The sequence below is a fragment of the Cebus imitator genome, unplaced genomic scaffold (genome assembly GCF_001604975.1).
Source record: "Cebus imitator isolate Cc_AM_T3 unplaced genomic scaffold, Cebus_imitator-1.0 Scaffold38, whole genome shotgun sequence".
Classification (NCBI taxonomy): domain Eukaryota; kingdom Metazoa; phylum Chordata; class Mammalia; order Primates; family Cebidae; genus Cebus; species Cebus imitator.
The window spans coordinates 8,576,941-8,591,691 of record NW_016107353.1 but is presented as its reverse complement, the minus strand read 5'-3'; the positions used below and the strand labels follow the sequence as shown (position 1 = coordinate 8,591,691).

The following is a 14,751-nucleotide window of genomic DNA, read 5'->3' as shown; positions in this document are numbered from 1 at the left end:
TAGGTTCAGGTAAATCAAACCATTGTTTTCTGGTCTTTGGTGAAAATCCATAGCCCTTATTCTCATCATTTATCTCAATCATTATCTTTCAATTCTTTAATTATTCTAAAAGAAGAAAACTATATTTTTACTCAAACTTACTTTTTGTAAAAGTACTGATATCCTTAGAAATCTATAATTGTAATTCCAAAGTGTTAGGAAGACATGTTGTCTTCTAAGTAAAGTATCTCAAGTTATTGGAAGTGTATTGTGAAATATTTACTGTAGCCCTCCAAATAACCAGTATTGGCAGGGAACAATATACTTGGGTGAACCACTTGCTGAATGTAGCTTTTACCTGCATAATTGCCAAACTGAGTCACTTTACTAAGTCATTGCTTTAGTTAGTTTTTCCTTTGCTATTTGTGGTAATTATGATTAAAAGCAATTTTTAATAATTTCTGAGAATATCTCTGTGTTATGCTTTATGGGCAAACAGCAGGTTTGGAATAATTTTGACACTTCTGACTACTGCAGAGTAGTTTGGCTCATGTCTCATCAGCTGGAGAAACTTTACACAGTAGAGGGAGGTGGGGAGTCTTTTAAATTTTTAGAGGATGCTTGTTTTATGCTGTGAACCAGAGGAAAACCGTGTGGGCTGAGGAAGGTTGAATTTAGAAAACCTTACACTTAATTGCACACAGTCTTGCAGCTACAGACCCTCGGGGGTAAAAAGGCTTCTGAAGGCAGCAGTGGAATCTGGCTAATTTGCATCAAAGACCTGGGACGCAGAGGAACTTTCAGATGAGAGCCAATGAATAAATCATGGCAAGCACAGCCAGGTTGAACCTATGTATTTTACAGAACAATGTAAGAAGGACTTGGTAAGTTCAGAAAATACAAATTTGGAGGCAGGCTTGGTGCTTCAGAACGGGCTATTGGCTGATTTTGTAATGTGTACTGTGAAGTTACACATTCTACTTGTAAAAGATACATATATACATATATGTGTTTGTGTGTGTATGTGTGTGTGTGTGTATGTGTATCAAGAGCATATTTGTTTTCAAAGACACATTTAGGCATTTTCCCCATATACGAATGGACCCACCAATATGTGATTCATTTCTACTGTCAAATCCTTTCACAACATGGTACATTCGAATATTAATACTGCACATAGCATCATATCCCAAATCCAAACAATCCCACTGAGCAAAAGCCTGATACAACATGGTTCACCTGGAATGTGGGTATTAAGTTTAGAGGGTGTTTCTGCTGTTTTGGATGACCCAGGTTACACAGAGTCCAGTATTTAGAGAAGTGATATTTCAGGGTGATGACTGGTTTGATTACTCCACATGGGTCCATGGCTTGCAGGTTGTGGGGCACCATCTAATTTGTTCTTTGTTATGCATCCGATTACTTAGGGAGTCAGATTTTGCTGCCAGAAGCATGGAGAGTTGAGCAGCCCCCTGTCTCCCACCAGATCCATAGAGCTGAAGTGACTCACCTGCAGCTCATTAGGGACAACACTGTGACTAGAATTCAACTTGTTGTCATCTTCTTTCTTGTCACAAATGGTGCTCTGGGAAGCCTAGGGATTGCTGGGGAAGGGGAAGAGTAGATGAACAGAGTGTCTTTTATCTGTCATTCTTCCATTGGTTTTCATTGCTGACTAGATTCCTCGGTTCTTCTACATGTAATCTCAGGACCTCTTTCTCTTTAGGTTGCTTCTGGTTGCACAGTTTCCTTATGGCTTCTTCTGCAGCACAGCCAGACTTCTCATATAGAAGCTCAGGCTCCCAAGAGTGCAATAGCAGAAGTCACCAGACCTTAAGGCTTAGGCCTGCAATTGGCCCAGCACCAACTTTACTGCATTCTGTTGGTTGAAGCAAACCATAGGCCCACCAGAGGGATTCCTCTTGCTCTTGACGTAGCTACGGACAGTTTGGTCAGTCTGATTGTGAAGGTATAAGTGGCAGGGATAAAAAAGGGGACAAAAGTATTTACCCCAAGACTTCTATTTAGAAGTGGGTGGACACTCCTTTCTCTCAGTGGAAACCCCAGGCATGGGAAGGTAAGCGTTGCCGTCATAAAAACTCTTTATCAAAACAGAGCTTTAAAATGGTACTCAGTCCTCCCAAACGCAGGGTACTGCTAGGACTGCGAGGGCGTTGAACATTCGCGAGCTGTGGCTCTGCTGACTCCATTAAAGACGATTGCAGAAGTTATAGTAAGGGCCTTGGCTGTGGTGTTTGTGGTAGCTAATTTTATCTGTGGGCCGTGGGGTGCCCAGATATTTAGTCAAACATTATTCTCAGTGTTTCTGGAATGAGTTTAGCATTCCATACAGATTTTAGGGTGATTTTTCTACTTATGTGAAAATGTCATCAGTTGTTTTTATAGAGGCAGGGTCTTGCTCTGTTGCCCAGGCTGGAGTGCAGTGGCATGCTCATAGCTCACTGCAGCCTTGACCTCTTTTGCTCAAGTGATCCTCCCGCCTCAGCCTCCCAAGGAGCTGGGACTATGGGCACATGCCATCATGCCTGGCTAATTTTTAAAAAGTTTTTATTAGAGACAAGAGCTGACTGTGGTACCCAGGCTGGTCTCAAACTCCTGAGCTCAAGCAATCCTCCCACCTCGGCCTCCTAAAGGGTTGGGATTACAGGTGTGAGCCATTATGCCTGGCTTAAAATGTCACTGGAATTCTGATAAGGATTGCATTTAATCTGTAGATCACTTTGGGTAGTGTATTAGAGTTCTCTAGAGGAACAAAACTAATAGGATATATGTATATCCTATTTTATATATATATATATATATATATATATATATATATATATCTCCTATTATATATATGGGATCTTGTGATCGTGTGAGTTAATACTTCATAATAAACTCCCATATATATGAGATATATACTCACACAATCATAAGGTCCTGCAATAGGCGGTCTGCAAATTGAGGAGCAAGGAGAGCCAGTCCGAATCCCAAAACTGGAGAACTTGGAGTCTGATGTTTTTGAGGACAGGAAGCATCCAGCATGGGAGAAAGATGTAGGCTGAGAGGCTAAGCCAGTCTTGCCTTTTCATGTTTTTCTGCCTGCTTTTTATTTGCTGGCAGCCAATTAGATGGTACCCACCAGATTAAGTGTGGGTCTACCTTCCCAGCTCACTGACTCGAACGTTAATCTCCTTTGGCCACACCCTCACAGACACATCGAGGATTAATACTTTGCATCCTTAAATCCAATCAATTTGACACTCAGTATTAACCATCACAGATAGTCTAAATAGGTTAACAATATTATTAATTCTGGCTAGGAGTCGTGGCTCACATCTGTAATCCCAGCACTTTGGGAGGCTGAGGCAGATGGGTCATTTGAGGTCAGGTGTTTGAGACCAGCCTTACCAACATGGTGAATCCTTGTCTCTACTAAAAATACAAAAGTTAGTTGGTCATGGTGGCGTGTGCCTGTAGTCCCAGAGGCTGAGGCAGGAGAATCGCTTGAACCTGGGATGTGGAGGTTGCAGTGAGCCGAGAATACGACACTGTACTCCAGCCTGGGTGACAGAGCAAGACTCTGTCTCAAAAAAATTAAAAAAAAAAAACAACAACCCACCCCACCCCACCCCAAAGAATTATTAATTCTTCCAGTAAATGAACATGGGATATTTTTCTATTTATTTATGTAGGAGATTATATATTTTTTGATATTTTGTCCAAGCAGTGCGTTACTTTGCTAAGTTTCACTTAGCTTAAAATTAGGTTTCTGTTTACTGAGTGTGAAAAATAGTAAATAATTCCAGAGTCGTTTATGTTTGGATGTAGGTTGCCCGTCTGTGCATTTGGCTAGAAACTCTGTGTCACTTCACTTTAGCTCTCTTATTTGGCATTCTCAACCATGGGGAATATGGCCAACCACCTGGAGGAATTAAGAAGCCTTGGCTAAGCAAAATTGGCTAGCAAAATTCTAGTCCTTGTACTAGAATTGATGTATGCTATTCAGGAAATTCTCATTTTCTGAGCCTGTTTATTCTTATGGCAGGCATACTTCTAGAGGCATGCTGGCAAATTTACTCAGACATACATAGGTTTCTTTCTTTCTTTTTTTTTAATTTAGCAGATCTAATCTTCCCCTTTGCTATTCCCTCCCATCCTACTGAACAGCAAAGGGAATGTGGTTAAGGGGACTCTGAAGTAGTATCTCAAACTCCTCCGGTATAAATCGTCTTTTGGGTAACTCAATCTCTTCTGGGTTCAGATTCCACTTCTACCCACCTCATTACTTCTCTCTGAGATGGTGTGTGGGGTGGAAACAAGTGGCACCTGCATAGCCTCTGGAGCCTCAGAGTCCTGGATGCAAAGCCCTATTTTTCCCCTCTTGTTCCTTGGGTCTCTGGCAATGGTCCCTGCTCTGCTGGTCACTGGGTGCTCAACTGATATGTGGGGCTCAAGTCTGCAGCTGGAGAACTTGTATTCCATTCTCTTGGATTGAATAAAACTTGGTACCTCTGCCCCAATCCAACACACATTCTATGTGTGTGTGTGTGTGTGTGTGTGTGTGTGTGTGTGAGAGAGAGAGAGAGAGAGAGAGAGACAGACAGACAGAGACAGAGAGAGGGGGAGAGAGACTTGGTCTAATGTAGGCTATCACTTGGCCTGCAGCTCATGTCTGATATTTGCCTGACTCACTGTCCCCTCCCAAACACCTCTACCCACCCAGTTGTTCCTAGGACTGGGTAGGTTGATATACAGCCCTTGGCTGTAAGGTCAGCTCACTCCATTGTGATAAGCATCTGCTTATTAAGCTTCAGCAGCCACGGGCAGTTGGGGACTTCTGGATTCTTTCCAGACTCCATGGGATTGGAGGGACGCTCAAAAGTGTAACGTGGCCAAGTTTTCTGTGCAGCTGCTTTGGGTCACCCAGTGTGATGTTCACCCCCACCCTGGAGTGTCAAATGGGGAGCCAGGCACAAAGTCTACCCTCTTCTCTCCTGTTCCTTCTCCTCTTCTATTGTATGGAAGCAGGACTGTTATAGGAATTGGCCAGCACACTAAGTTTTAAGAAGTTAAAGATGTTAGTCTTCAAGTGAGGGAAGAGACAAAACATTGAAAAGATAGGAGAACCCAAGCATTTAGAAGTGGAACAATTACCTCTACTCACATCAGTATTTCCAGAAGGCATCATTGTATGCCAGAAGGCAGAATAATAATCACATATGACAATAATAACAGTATTCATAGAAATGGTCTGATTTTAGCACCTAATGGCATAAGGAGACTATGTAATAGAATGATTAAAAGCATGGATTTTGAAGTCACGTAGACCGAGGTTCAAATCCCAACTTTACCCTGGTATAAATGGTTATTGTGCATCCTCAGAGACTCAGTTTCCTCATGAGTAAAATGATGAAATCCCTGAGACTTCCTTCAGTAAAGTAATATCACTTCGCAAAGATTGATGTACAGGTTGAAAAACACCATGATATTTGGTAAAGTACTTAGAACACTACCTGGTACAGAGTAATTATCAGTAAATGATACTCATTTGTATTAATATCTAAAATCTCACTTATGTGGAATCCCTTAATTCCTGATGATATGAGTGATGTTATGGCATTTGTATGGGTAGCCTGTAACTATAAACAGATTGTGTTCTGGAAGGTAATTTACAGGTCGATTATTTGTGGCTTAGAACAGAAGAGAATGTGCGTGCTAGGAATAGGGGAAGGGAAGGGGGAAGAATTTCTATACTGTTGGAGGCAAAAAGCTTTCTGGCTGGGACTAGAAATTTTTCTTCCATTCTCTCTAACTCCTTGGGTAAAGAGGGAATTCCTAGACCTTCTATCATGGAGTGGCAAGGGAATCTTGCTCCCTAGAGCTATAATTGCTTGCTTGGGTTAGCAGTGAGAGGACACTATTTTGGAATTTTAAATTTTATGGTGAGAATCTTCTGAGTGGGTGATAGGCTGATGATTCTATTCCTACTGCACTTCCTGTTTTTCTGTTTCCTTGCTAAAGTTAAGGAAAATGCTAGCAGGCTTGGTTTTTCTCAGATGGGGCTGTAATATGCACACCAGGGATGAGAGTATGCTTCCGGAAGGATGAATAAGTTTAAAAGGTGATCAGAACACTTTTGTGAGAACTATCAGTGATATCTGGAGCTTGAAATCTATCTTGCTCTCATTTTTCAGTAAATGAAAAATTTAATCAATAAATTAATCTTTAATGACTAAATTAATTAAAAATTAAGTACATAGTTATTTTTATCAAAGTCAGTAAGTTCATGTTTGCAAAAATCAAGCAGAAGAGCTTGTAATGTAATGTAAATAACCACTCTATGCCTTGTCTCCTCCCATCCTACTCACCAGAGGCCACATCTTCTAATTTTAGCTTTCTTCTTATAGTTTCCACCATATCTCTAAATAACATGCATTACAGCTATTTCTAGACTTATCAATTTTAGATATTATCTGTTGACCTCTGTTAATTAGTTGAGGTTTTAGCTCACTTAGTGTTGCTCCGTACCCCTCCTCCTGATATAATTATATTACCCTCTTATTGTTTATCTTTGTAGGTTTAAGTAAAATATTTATACCATTCTATTTTATAATCAGCTGGAGATACCATCTCTTATTCTCTTCATCATTGTTCTCTTTTCTCTGCCTAAACTTTTATCACCTGTATTTTTAGTGTCAGAATCAATGAGATTACATTCAGATACTTACGATAATTAAATATTCCATCATTTATTATGTATTGACTTTAAAAATTGGAAATTAATAAGGAATAACCTTATTCCTATGATGATGTGACAGTGAGATTTGATTTCCCTTCTTGCATGATTTTTGTTTTCTTTGATGTTTTTAATTTTCTTTTCTGCCCCCACAAATTGTATACCTTTATAGACAATGTTGTTCCAAATGATCAAGAATAACATCAAGCCTTGACCTCCTTTACCTCTAGATAATTCACTTTTGGAATGTCTAGTCTCTGAACTGTTTAGTATTGAATACTGTCTACTAGCTGTCTTCCCTGCTTTCTACATTTGGAGCTATTTTTTCCTGGTTTCCATGTTGTCCTCTGTTTTGCTTTATTCCTTCATTTTGCTGGTACACATCCTCAAGTAACTGCCAAAGAAAGAATATGTGGTAAATGATTTTCCCTAATCTTTTTATATATGAAAATATCTTCATTATACACTCACATTTGATTGTTTTAATTTTAAAAAGAATGTCTTCTGGCCTTTTCTCATGTTGTTCTTTCTGCTATTCCTCTTAAGGCACATGTTTTTCCAATTGGACTGATCCTCCACGTGTTTTTTTTCTTCTTCTCTGTGTTTCTTGTTTCCTTCTCTTTCTGTACTACTTTCTGTTAGACTTTTTCTTCTGACGTTCATGTTGAATATTTAATTGCTATTCATTTTTAATTTACAAGAGTTCTTGTTCCTTTATTTCTGTTTCCTCATAGTGTTCTGTTTTTGTTTTGTGGGTGTAATACTTCTTGAATCTTTCTAAGGATACCAATTAGAGATTTTTTTTAAAAAAGTTCTTTGTTTCCTATAGTATTGCTGCTTCTTCTCCAGTTATTTTTTTTTGTTCATTCTTTTTTATCTAATTTTCATTTTTGTGGATTTTTACCTTTTTAACTTGTTTACTTTTATTTTGCCGGGGTCTGGTATACAAAAGAAAATAAACACATGTGCTCAATCCATTATCTATAACTTGTTATTCCCTCTTTTTTTTTTTTTTTTTTTGAGACGGAGTTTCACTCATGTTACCCAGGTTGGAGTGCAATGGCGCGATCTCGGCTCACCGCAACCTCCGCCTCCTGGGTTCAGGCAATTCTCCTGCCTCAGCCTCCTGAGTAGCTGGGATTACAGGCACGCACCACCATGCCCAGCTAATTTTTTGTATTTTTACTAGAGACGGGGTTTCACCATGTTGACCAGGATGGTCTCGATCTCTTGACCTCGTGATCCACCCGCCTCGGCCTCCCAAAGTGCTGGGATTACAGGCTTGAGCCACTGCGCCAGGCCCCGGTTATTCCCTCTTTCCTCATAGATAATCTCAGCGGAGCATTAGCCATGAAAAGGCACACTCAGATTTTCCTCCTGCTCTCGGTGTTTTGAGGGAAATTAGCTACTATTTCAGAAGTTAACAAAAGAGATGGTTAAACCGACTAGGCTTCATATACACTTGGGAGTAATTTAGTAAATATTATACTACTTTTAAGTCTAAGCTATTCGGTTCAGGAAATGTGGGTTTATTCAGGGAAAGAAGACCAACAGGAAGGATTATTCTGCCCCTAGGATAAAATCAAAGCCCTTTGGCTTTATTCATTCAAGACCTTCTCAGTCTGGGTCTCCAGTTCCTCCTCCTGCTGCTCTTCCTGGCTGCCCTTTGTCTACCCTAGCCTGCGCTGTGTCCCATGATGCCATGCCTTTGCCCACGCTGGATCCTCTGCCTGGAATGTTCCCTTCCTTTTACACCCTCTTGAGTTCACCAACACAGTGATCATATTTTAATTTCTATATCTATTGTTTTTGTATTATCCGTGCCAGTTACATAATAGGCATTCAAAAAGTTTGAATAAATCTTACTCATCCTTTTAGACTAGAGCAAGTTCAAATGTTATCCCCTCTGAGACACAGCCCTTTACCTCCCTAAAATAGAGTTCACTGTTTTCTTATCTGTTTCTTGTTAGTTGTCCACATGTCTATTTGTCTTGCTAAGTTTCTTGAGTGCAGGGACCATTTCTTATCAATCTGGAGACCCTCAGGGTCTTGCATTGTGCTTGGCACCTAGTTGGCACTCAAGAAGAATGTATGTATATATGGGAGTGAAGGAGAGAAGGACTGGTTGTAGATTTTTTAAAAGCATATTTCTAAAAATAGTAGTTTTATAGATTCACATCATAAATGTTGTATTTTCTGTTCCTTTTAAATAGATCAAGCATTCTCAAGAGTAGATTACCGTAATTAGCAATTCCTCCTCCCTCACCCTCCTCTATAAGGTCTTGGTTCACCACAATCCTTAGCTCCTCTCAGGCCGTGTCTTTTCCAAGCCTTTTGTCTTCAGTGGTATCTGCATGAAGTGGAATCATTTTCCAGGCCTGCCAAATCAAGAATAAGCTCATCTAAGAAGGGTGGAGAAGCCTATATGAAGGGATGGTTAACTATATTGTGAATAAGCTGTAAATTCTTTCAATTAAGTGATGATATATCACTGTTATTTCACTCTAGGTAGTATGTGTACACACACACACAAACACACACAGTACCTTCTCCAGTTTACAACTGAACAAGGATGTTCATGTTCTTTCATTTTTTGGAGGGTGGGGGAGTAGGTGGGTTGTTTGTGGAAAAAAGGGGCCAAACTAAAATAATGATTACATTTAAGTTCTGGATGTTATTCGTATAATTGAAATACTTGAAAAGAAAGGAAGTACAGTTGATTTCCTGAGCATAGAAAGTATTGAGGACTGATTTTCAAAAATGTGGGAAGTAGTGCAAACATAACATACTAAGCAGGCCAAACACAACTAGCCTACCTAAACCCTGCATCAGGAGTGTGTGGTAGGCTACTGCTCCATGACAGAGCTCCAAAATGCAGCTCTGTGGCTGCATTTCCAAATCAGCAAGAATTTCAAGATCAGCAAGAAGGTCCTGTTGTGTCAGCATCTTGATCAGCCTCTACAAAGTTCTAGTATTAAGAAAGTCTAGTTACTATTCCTTGCCAAGGGGAGCGTTCCATGGTGGCGTGTGTCCATGAGGCAGTGCCCTACTTCCTTCCTCTACCTTCCTGAGATGCCCTTCTAGGTTGGGCAAATCCTAGTTAGGGTGAAGAAGGCACATTTTTAGCTTCTGGCCAAAGGACTGAAAAGGCTAAGATGTTGGACAGAGCTCAGAAGAAATTACTTTTGGGTTCTCTATTACTCCATATTATTGGTATACCTTCACGTGGATGAAAAATTAGGACTTAAATATGTCTCATGGGAATCCACTGGATTTCTGCAGGAGTCATCGGTTGGTTGGTTAAGTATGCTTTCTTTTCTAACTTCTATTTGGAGTACAGTGACCTTAGCACTTAGCATTCAAAATATTCAGTTCTAAAACACTGTTCTTTTGTATGCCTCACAGGGCCACATTCCTGTTCAAGAGTCTAAATTTTGGAGGGAAACAGAAACATCTGGATTGCTTGACATTATTTATGTCATCATTGAATCTCAACTAATGTGTTGCCCATGTACCCTTTTTTCCTTTTTTTTCCTTAACAGATACTAATTTTGTGTTGGGGAATGCTCAAATAGTGGACTGGCCTATCGTGTACAGCAATGATGGATTTTGCAAGCTGTCTGGCTATCACAGGGCAGAAGTGATGCAAAAGAGCAGCACCTGCAGGTATTTATGTTTGGGGTTGTTCTGGTGAACAATCTCCTATGGTATCCTTTGGAAGAAGAAAATGGCTCACTGCATTTGGAAATTTCCTTTACCTCATTCAGCGTGTATTCACAGGAATTTTTATTGCCATATCATCTCTAGTTCATATACTGTACTGGGAAAATCAAAGCAGATGTAAAACATAGTTCCCAAAACTGACCAACTTGCAGTCACTAAGATGGGAGAGAACCCAGAAGAACTCAGGATAACCATTCTGTCTATAAAATGTGAACTCAAAAGTTTTGGCATTTTAGATGAAATTAAATGTGAAAGAGGCTCAAATACAGTGAAATGGAATTTTAGATGATTAAAATAACTTTTAAAAATTGATGAGCATTTTAGAAGAGTAACTACAATGTTGGAGACAATGGCCTTGTTTATAGAGATTTTCCTCAGTTAAAATTCTTTGCTGTTTTGGGACGGAGTCTTGCTCTGTCATCCAGACTGGAGTGCAATTCATGATCTTGACTTACTACAGCCTCTGCCTCCCAGGTTCAAGTGATTCTCCTGATGTTGCTTCCTGAGTAGCTGGGAGTACAGGCATGTGCCACCACACCCGGCAAATTTTTTTTTTTTTTGTACTTTTAGTAGAGATGGGGTTTCACCATGTTGGTCAGGCTGGTCTTGAACTCCTGACCTCAGGTGATCCACCTGCCTCAGCCTCCCAAAATGCTGGATTACAGCTGTGAGCTACCATGGCTGGCTTCAGCCAAAATTTTTTACTTTGGATAAAGATAAGAGAACTAATATTTTGTTGCCTTCTAATTCAGGCTGTTACATCTCTCTCTCTGTACTCTTAGCAAATTGTACTAACAGTACAGCTGGTATATTTTTACAGGGTTTCTAACCAAGCAGTGCCCTTGGGCCGTGGTGTTAGAAAAGCTCTTTTAAAGAGTCTTCCAGGTGTTGAGCCAGACATGTAGCCTGGATCCTGCCAACATTCCCCTGCTGTGTCCTGGCAAGGTCTTGGCCCACCATAGCCTTTTGGCTCCTCTCAGTCTCTGCCTTCTTCAGTCTTCTGTCTTCAGTAGTGTTTGCATGAAGCGGAATCAGTCATGCCAAATCAAGAAGCAAACTCATCTGTGAAGAGTGGAGAAGCCTGTCTGACCAAACATAGTCTTCTGTTTTCAGAAGTTGCATTTTTACTTATTAAATCAGCCATGTTACTTTACATTGGTGACAAGCATTTTAAAATAAAATACTTTTCTAAAATAAAATAAGTGTCTGAGCTCATAAGAGGAAAGTATCAAATGTTTTGAAAATATTTCCACATTTTTTTTTTGAGACAGAGTCTTGCTCTGTTACCAGGCTGGAGTGCAGTGGTGCAATCTTGGCTCACTGCAACCTACGCCTTCCCAGGTTCAAGCAATTCTCCTGCCTCAGCTTCCTAAGTAGCTGGGATTGCAAGCACCTGCCACCATGCCTGGCTATTTTTTATTTTTTTAATATTTTCAGTAGAGATGTGGTTTCACTACCTTGGCCAGGCTGATCTCAAACTCCTGACTTCATAATCTGCCCGCCTTGGCCTCCCAAAGTGCTGGGATTATAGGCATGAGCCACCGTGCCTGGCCTCCACTTTCTGAAATCTTAGATTTTGGGGACTGAGAAATGGAAAATTGAAGATTCTTCCCACTGACCATTCAAAGGTTTAGAAATTATAGTTCTTAATGCAATAGAATTATCTTACATTTTTCGTGTGCTGTTATCCTCTTAAGTATTTGTAGATCTATTTATCTGCACCTGCATCTCTATCTGTATTGCACATATACAATCAGAACAATTTGAGAGACTTAGCTTCACTTTTTAGTGTGACTTGAACAGCCTTTCCTTACCTTTCTACTTACTGGCTATAATCAGACACTGTAAGGAAACTAAATAAAATAACTTGCTAATTTAGCCAACTTTTATGCACAGTTCTCATCAACTTATTGAATTACCTGAAGGTATCCCTTCTCCATAAGTAAACATACCTTTGTGCTATCTATGTTCCTGAGAGCTCAGGAGCCTCTTTTATTTATTTGGGGCATTGCGAGCATTTGCAATCTAAGATCCAGGTAAAGGAAACTTAGAACTACTGGCAACCTACAGCTTGAAAAAGTACACAAGACGAATGCAAACTGGTGTAATTATGTCACATCATTTATTTGAAAATTCAACTTTACAGGGATTTCTTTTACCTTGTTAAGGAAATTGCTAGCATATATACCATCACTTCATTTAAATGGAGGTCGCTTATCTAGAAAATTAACTCAGTAAGAGAAAGAAGAAAAATCCTCTTATTCTCAGTCAGGGCGAAATTAGTCTTGATATTTTCTTCTTTCTAGAGATGATTCAGCAAGCTCAGTTTTCCATTTCCTGGCTTATAGGTGAAGAATACAGCCTGAAAGCAGAGTACTACATGAGTGCATAAGGACAACCACAGATAATCACATTCCTCAGGGTGCTGGGAAGGGACATCAAATAACAATTGTGATACAGAATTCACAAAGTCAACAGCTAGGACTCTTCTCTAATTTGGAAGCCTGTAGTAAGCCCAAGGCTGTTCCAGTATCAAGCTAAGCATGGTGCTTGACTTGGTGGTTCAGTTTTAGATAAGAAATTGTACTTGATAACCTCTGAGGTTCTTTGTAGCTCTGAAATTCTGTTTCTGTGATTCAAGTCATCAAAAAAAGTTAGATTATATTTACTTTGCAGTCGTAGGAGATGAGAAGTGTAGTGTTTGGGAACCCATGGCAGTTTGTGCATTACTTAAGACTTGAGGCGTGATCATCGCTGCTCTTTCCTTTACTGCAGTCTGAAGGCCTGGGGTTGCCAGGGGAAATGCCTGCTGGGCCCATGGGCAGCCTTTGCCAGAGACTTGGACTTTCCAGACCCATTGAAAGATGTTTTTTTCTCCTTTGTCCTCTGGCATTTTGTTAGTCTCCTATGCCATTATTCATTCTACTTAATTGGGAGTATATCCTGTTCCCAGAGGGACAAACCATGATCTTCAGACCAGATTCAGTGTGGGGCCCAGGAAAGTAGTCCCGGCACTTTTCTTGCATCTGCTGAGAACTAGTGTTAGTAGGTAGACCATCTACGATCCTGAGGTTTTCTCTAATAAGTTACATGTACATTTAAATAAATGAATTTATTTTGCTGAGGACTAGAAAAGGAAAAATCTATGGTATAAACTCACTCATCCATCTTTACCAGGAAATCTCCCAGGGTTGTCTTTCTAAACCAAAATCTAATTCCGTTTCTCCTTTGCTTAAAACCCTGCCATGTGCTCCCATTGCTTTCAAGATCAAGATTAAATTACTTCCCATGGCTTATAATGCTGAGGTCTCCTTCTTGATCTTACCTTTGTTTACTTCTCTATATTAACTGTTGCAACTTTCCCTCTCATTGTCTATATTCCAGTCATATTGAAATGAACTATAATCAGGGTCTGGAATTAATCCAACTGTCACCTCTGTGCCTTTGCAGTTGGTTTGTCTTTTGTTTGGAATGTTTTTTTCCTTCTTTCTCTCAGTCATTTCACCTCTTTGCTGCCCCTTTGACCTAATTTGTCCTTACTTCTGGGAAGCATTTTCCGACCAACTGTAGAGTGCACGGTGCCCCTTCTGTGTGTTCTGTAATTCTTTATGTGTGCTGACATTGTGGCAGTGATCACACTGTTCTCTAATCCACTGTTTTCTGATCTGCTGTTTTATGGTATGTATCTCTCATCAGACTGTTAGTTTGGAGGCAATGAAAAAGTCTTATTCACAGTTGAATCAGTAAATTTTTTTGAGTCAATTAATGTTTTCATTGTGTGTGTGTATTCCACAGTACTTAGCACAGTGCTGAATATAGAACAGATATTTAACATATGCTTGTAGAATAATGAATACTTGTTAATCTAACTTGAGTTCTTTGGTTGTTTGCAGTTTTATGTATGGGGAGCTGACTGATAAAGACACTATTGAAAAAGTACGGCAAACATTTGAGAATTATGAGATGAATTCCTTTGAAATTTTGATGTACAAGAAGAACAGTGAGTATTGAGATCATTCTAAACCATACTTTTATGTGTTTGAAATAGGTTCTTGTCACTAACAAATTAAGACTTTTGATCTGTTTTGTTGTTGCTAAGAGTTAGTGTTTTTTCCTATTGGTTTACATATGGTGAGTTGCTAGCTTAAGGTACTTGTAGACTTTTTGTTTTGTTTTGTTTTGTTTTGAGACAGTCTCAAAAAGGGAGGGAGAAGGTGGGACAGAAATTCTGTCCAGTTCATCTTTGTATCTATCTTCCACAGCACTTAGTACAAGTAACATAGTGGGTGCCTAATTAAGAGTTTCTAAAT

The 14,751-nt window shown here is 39.7% G+C and overlaps 1 protein-coding gene across 2 annotated transcripts in view; it reads left to right on the top strand.

The window, feature by feature from the left end:
- KCNH1 (potassium voltage-gated channel subfamily H member 1) overlaps positions 1-14,751 on the top strand; it is a 448,557-nt gene that overhangs the window by 13,326 nt on the left and 420,480 nt on the right. For both annotated transcript variants that reach the window (XM_017525585.2, XM_017525584.2), the window contains exons 2-3: positions 10,261-10,384; positions 14,335-14,441. In XM_017525585.2, the coding sequence (XP_017381074.1) occupies positions 10,261-10,384; positions 14,335-14,441 (231 nt within the window). The remainder of the gene's footprint in view (positions 1-10,260; positions 10,385-14,334; positions 14,442-14,751) is intronic.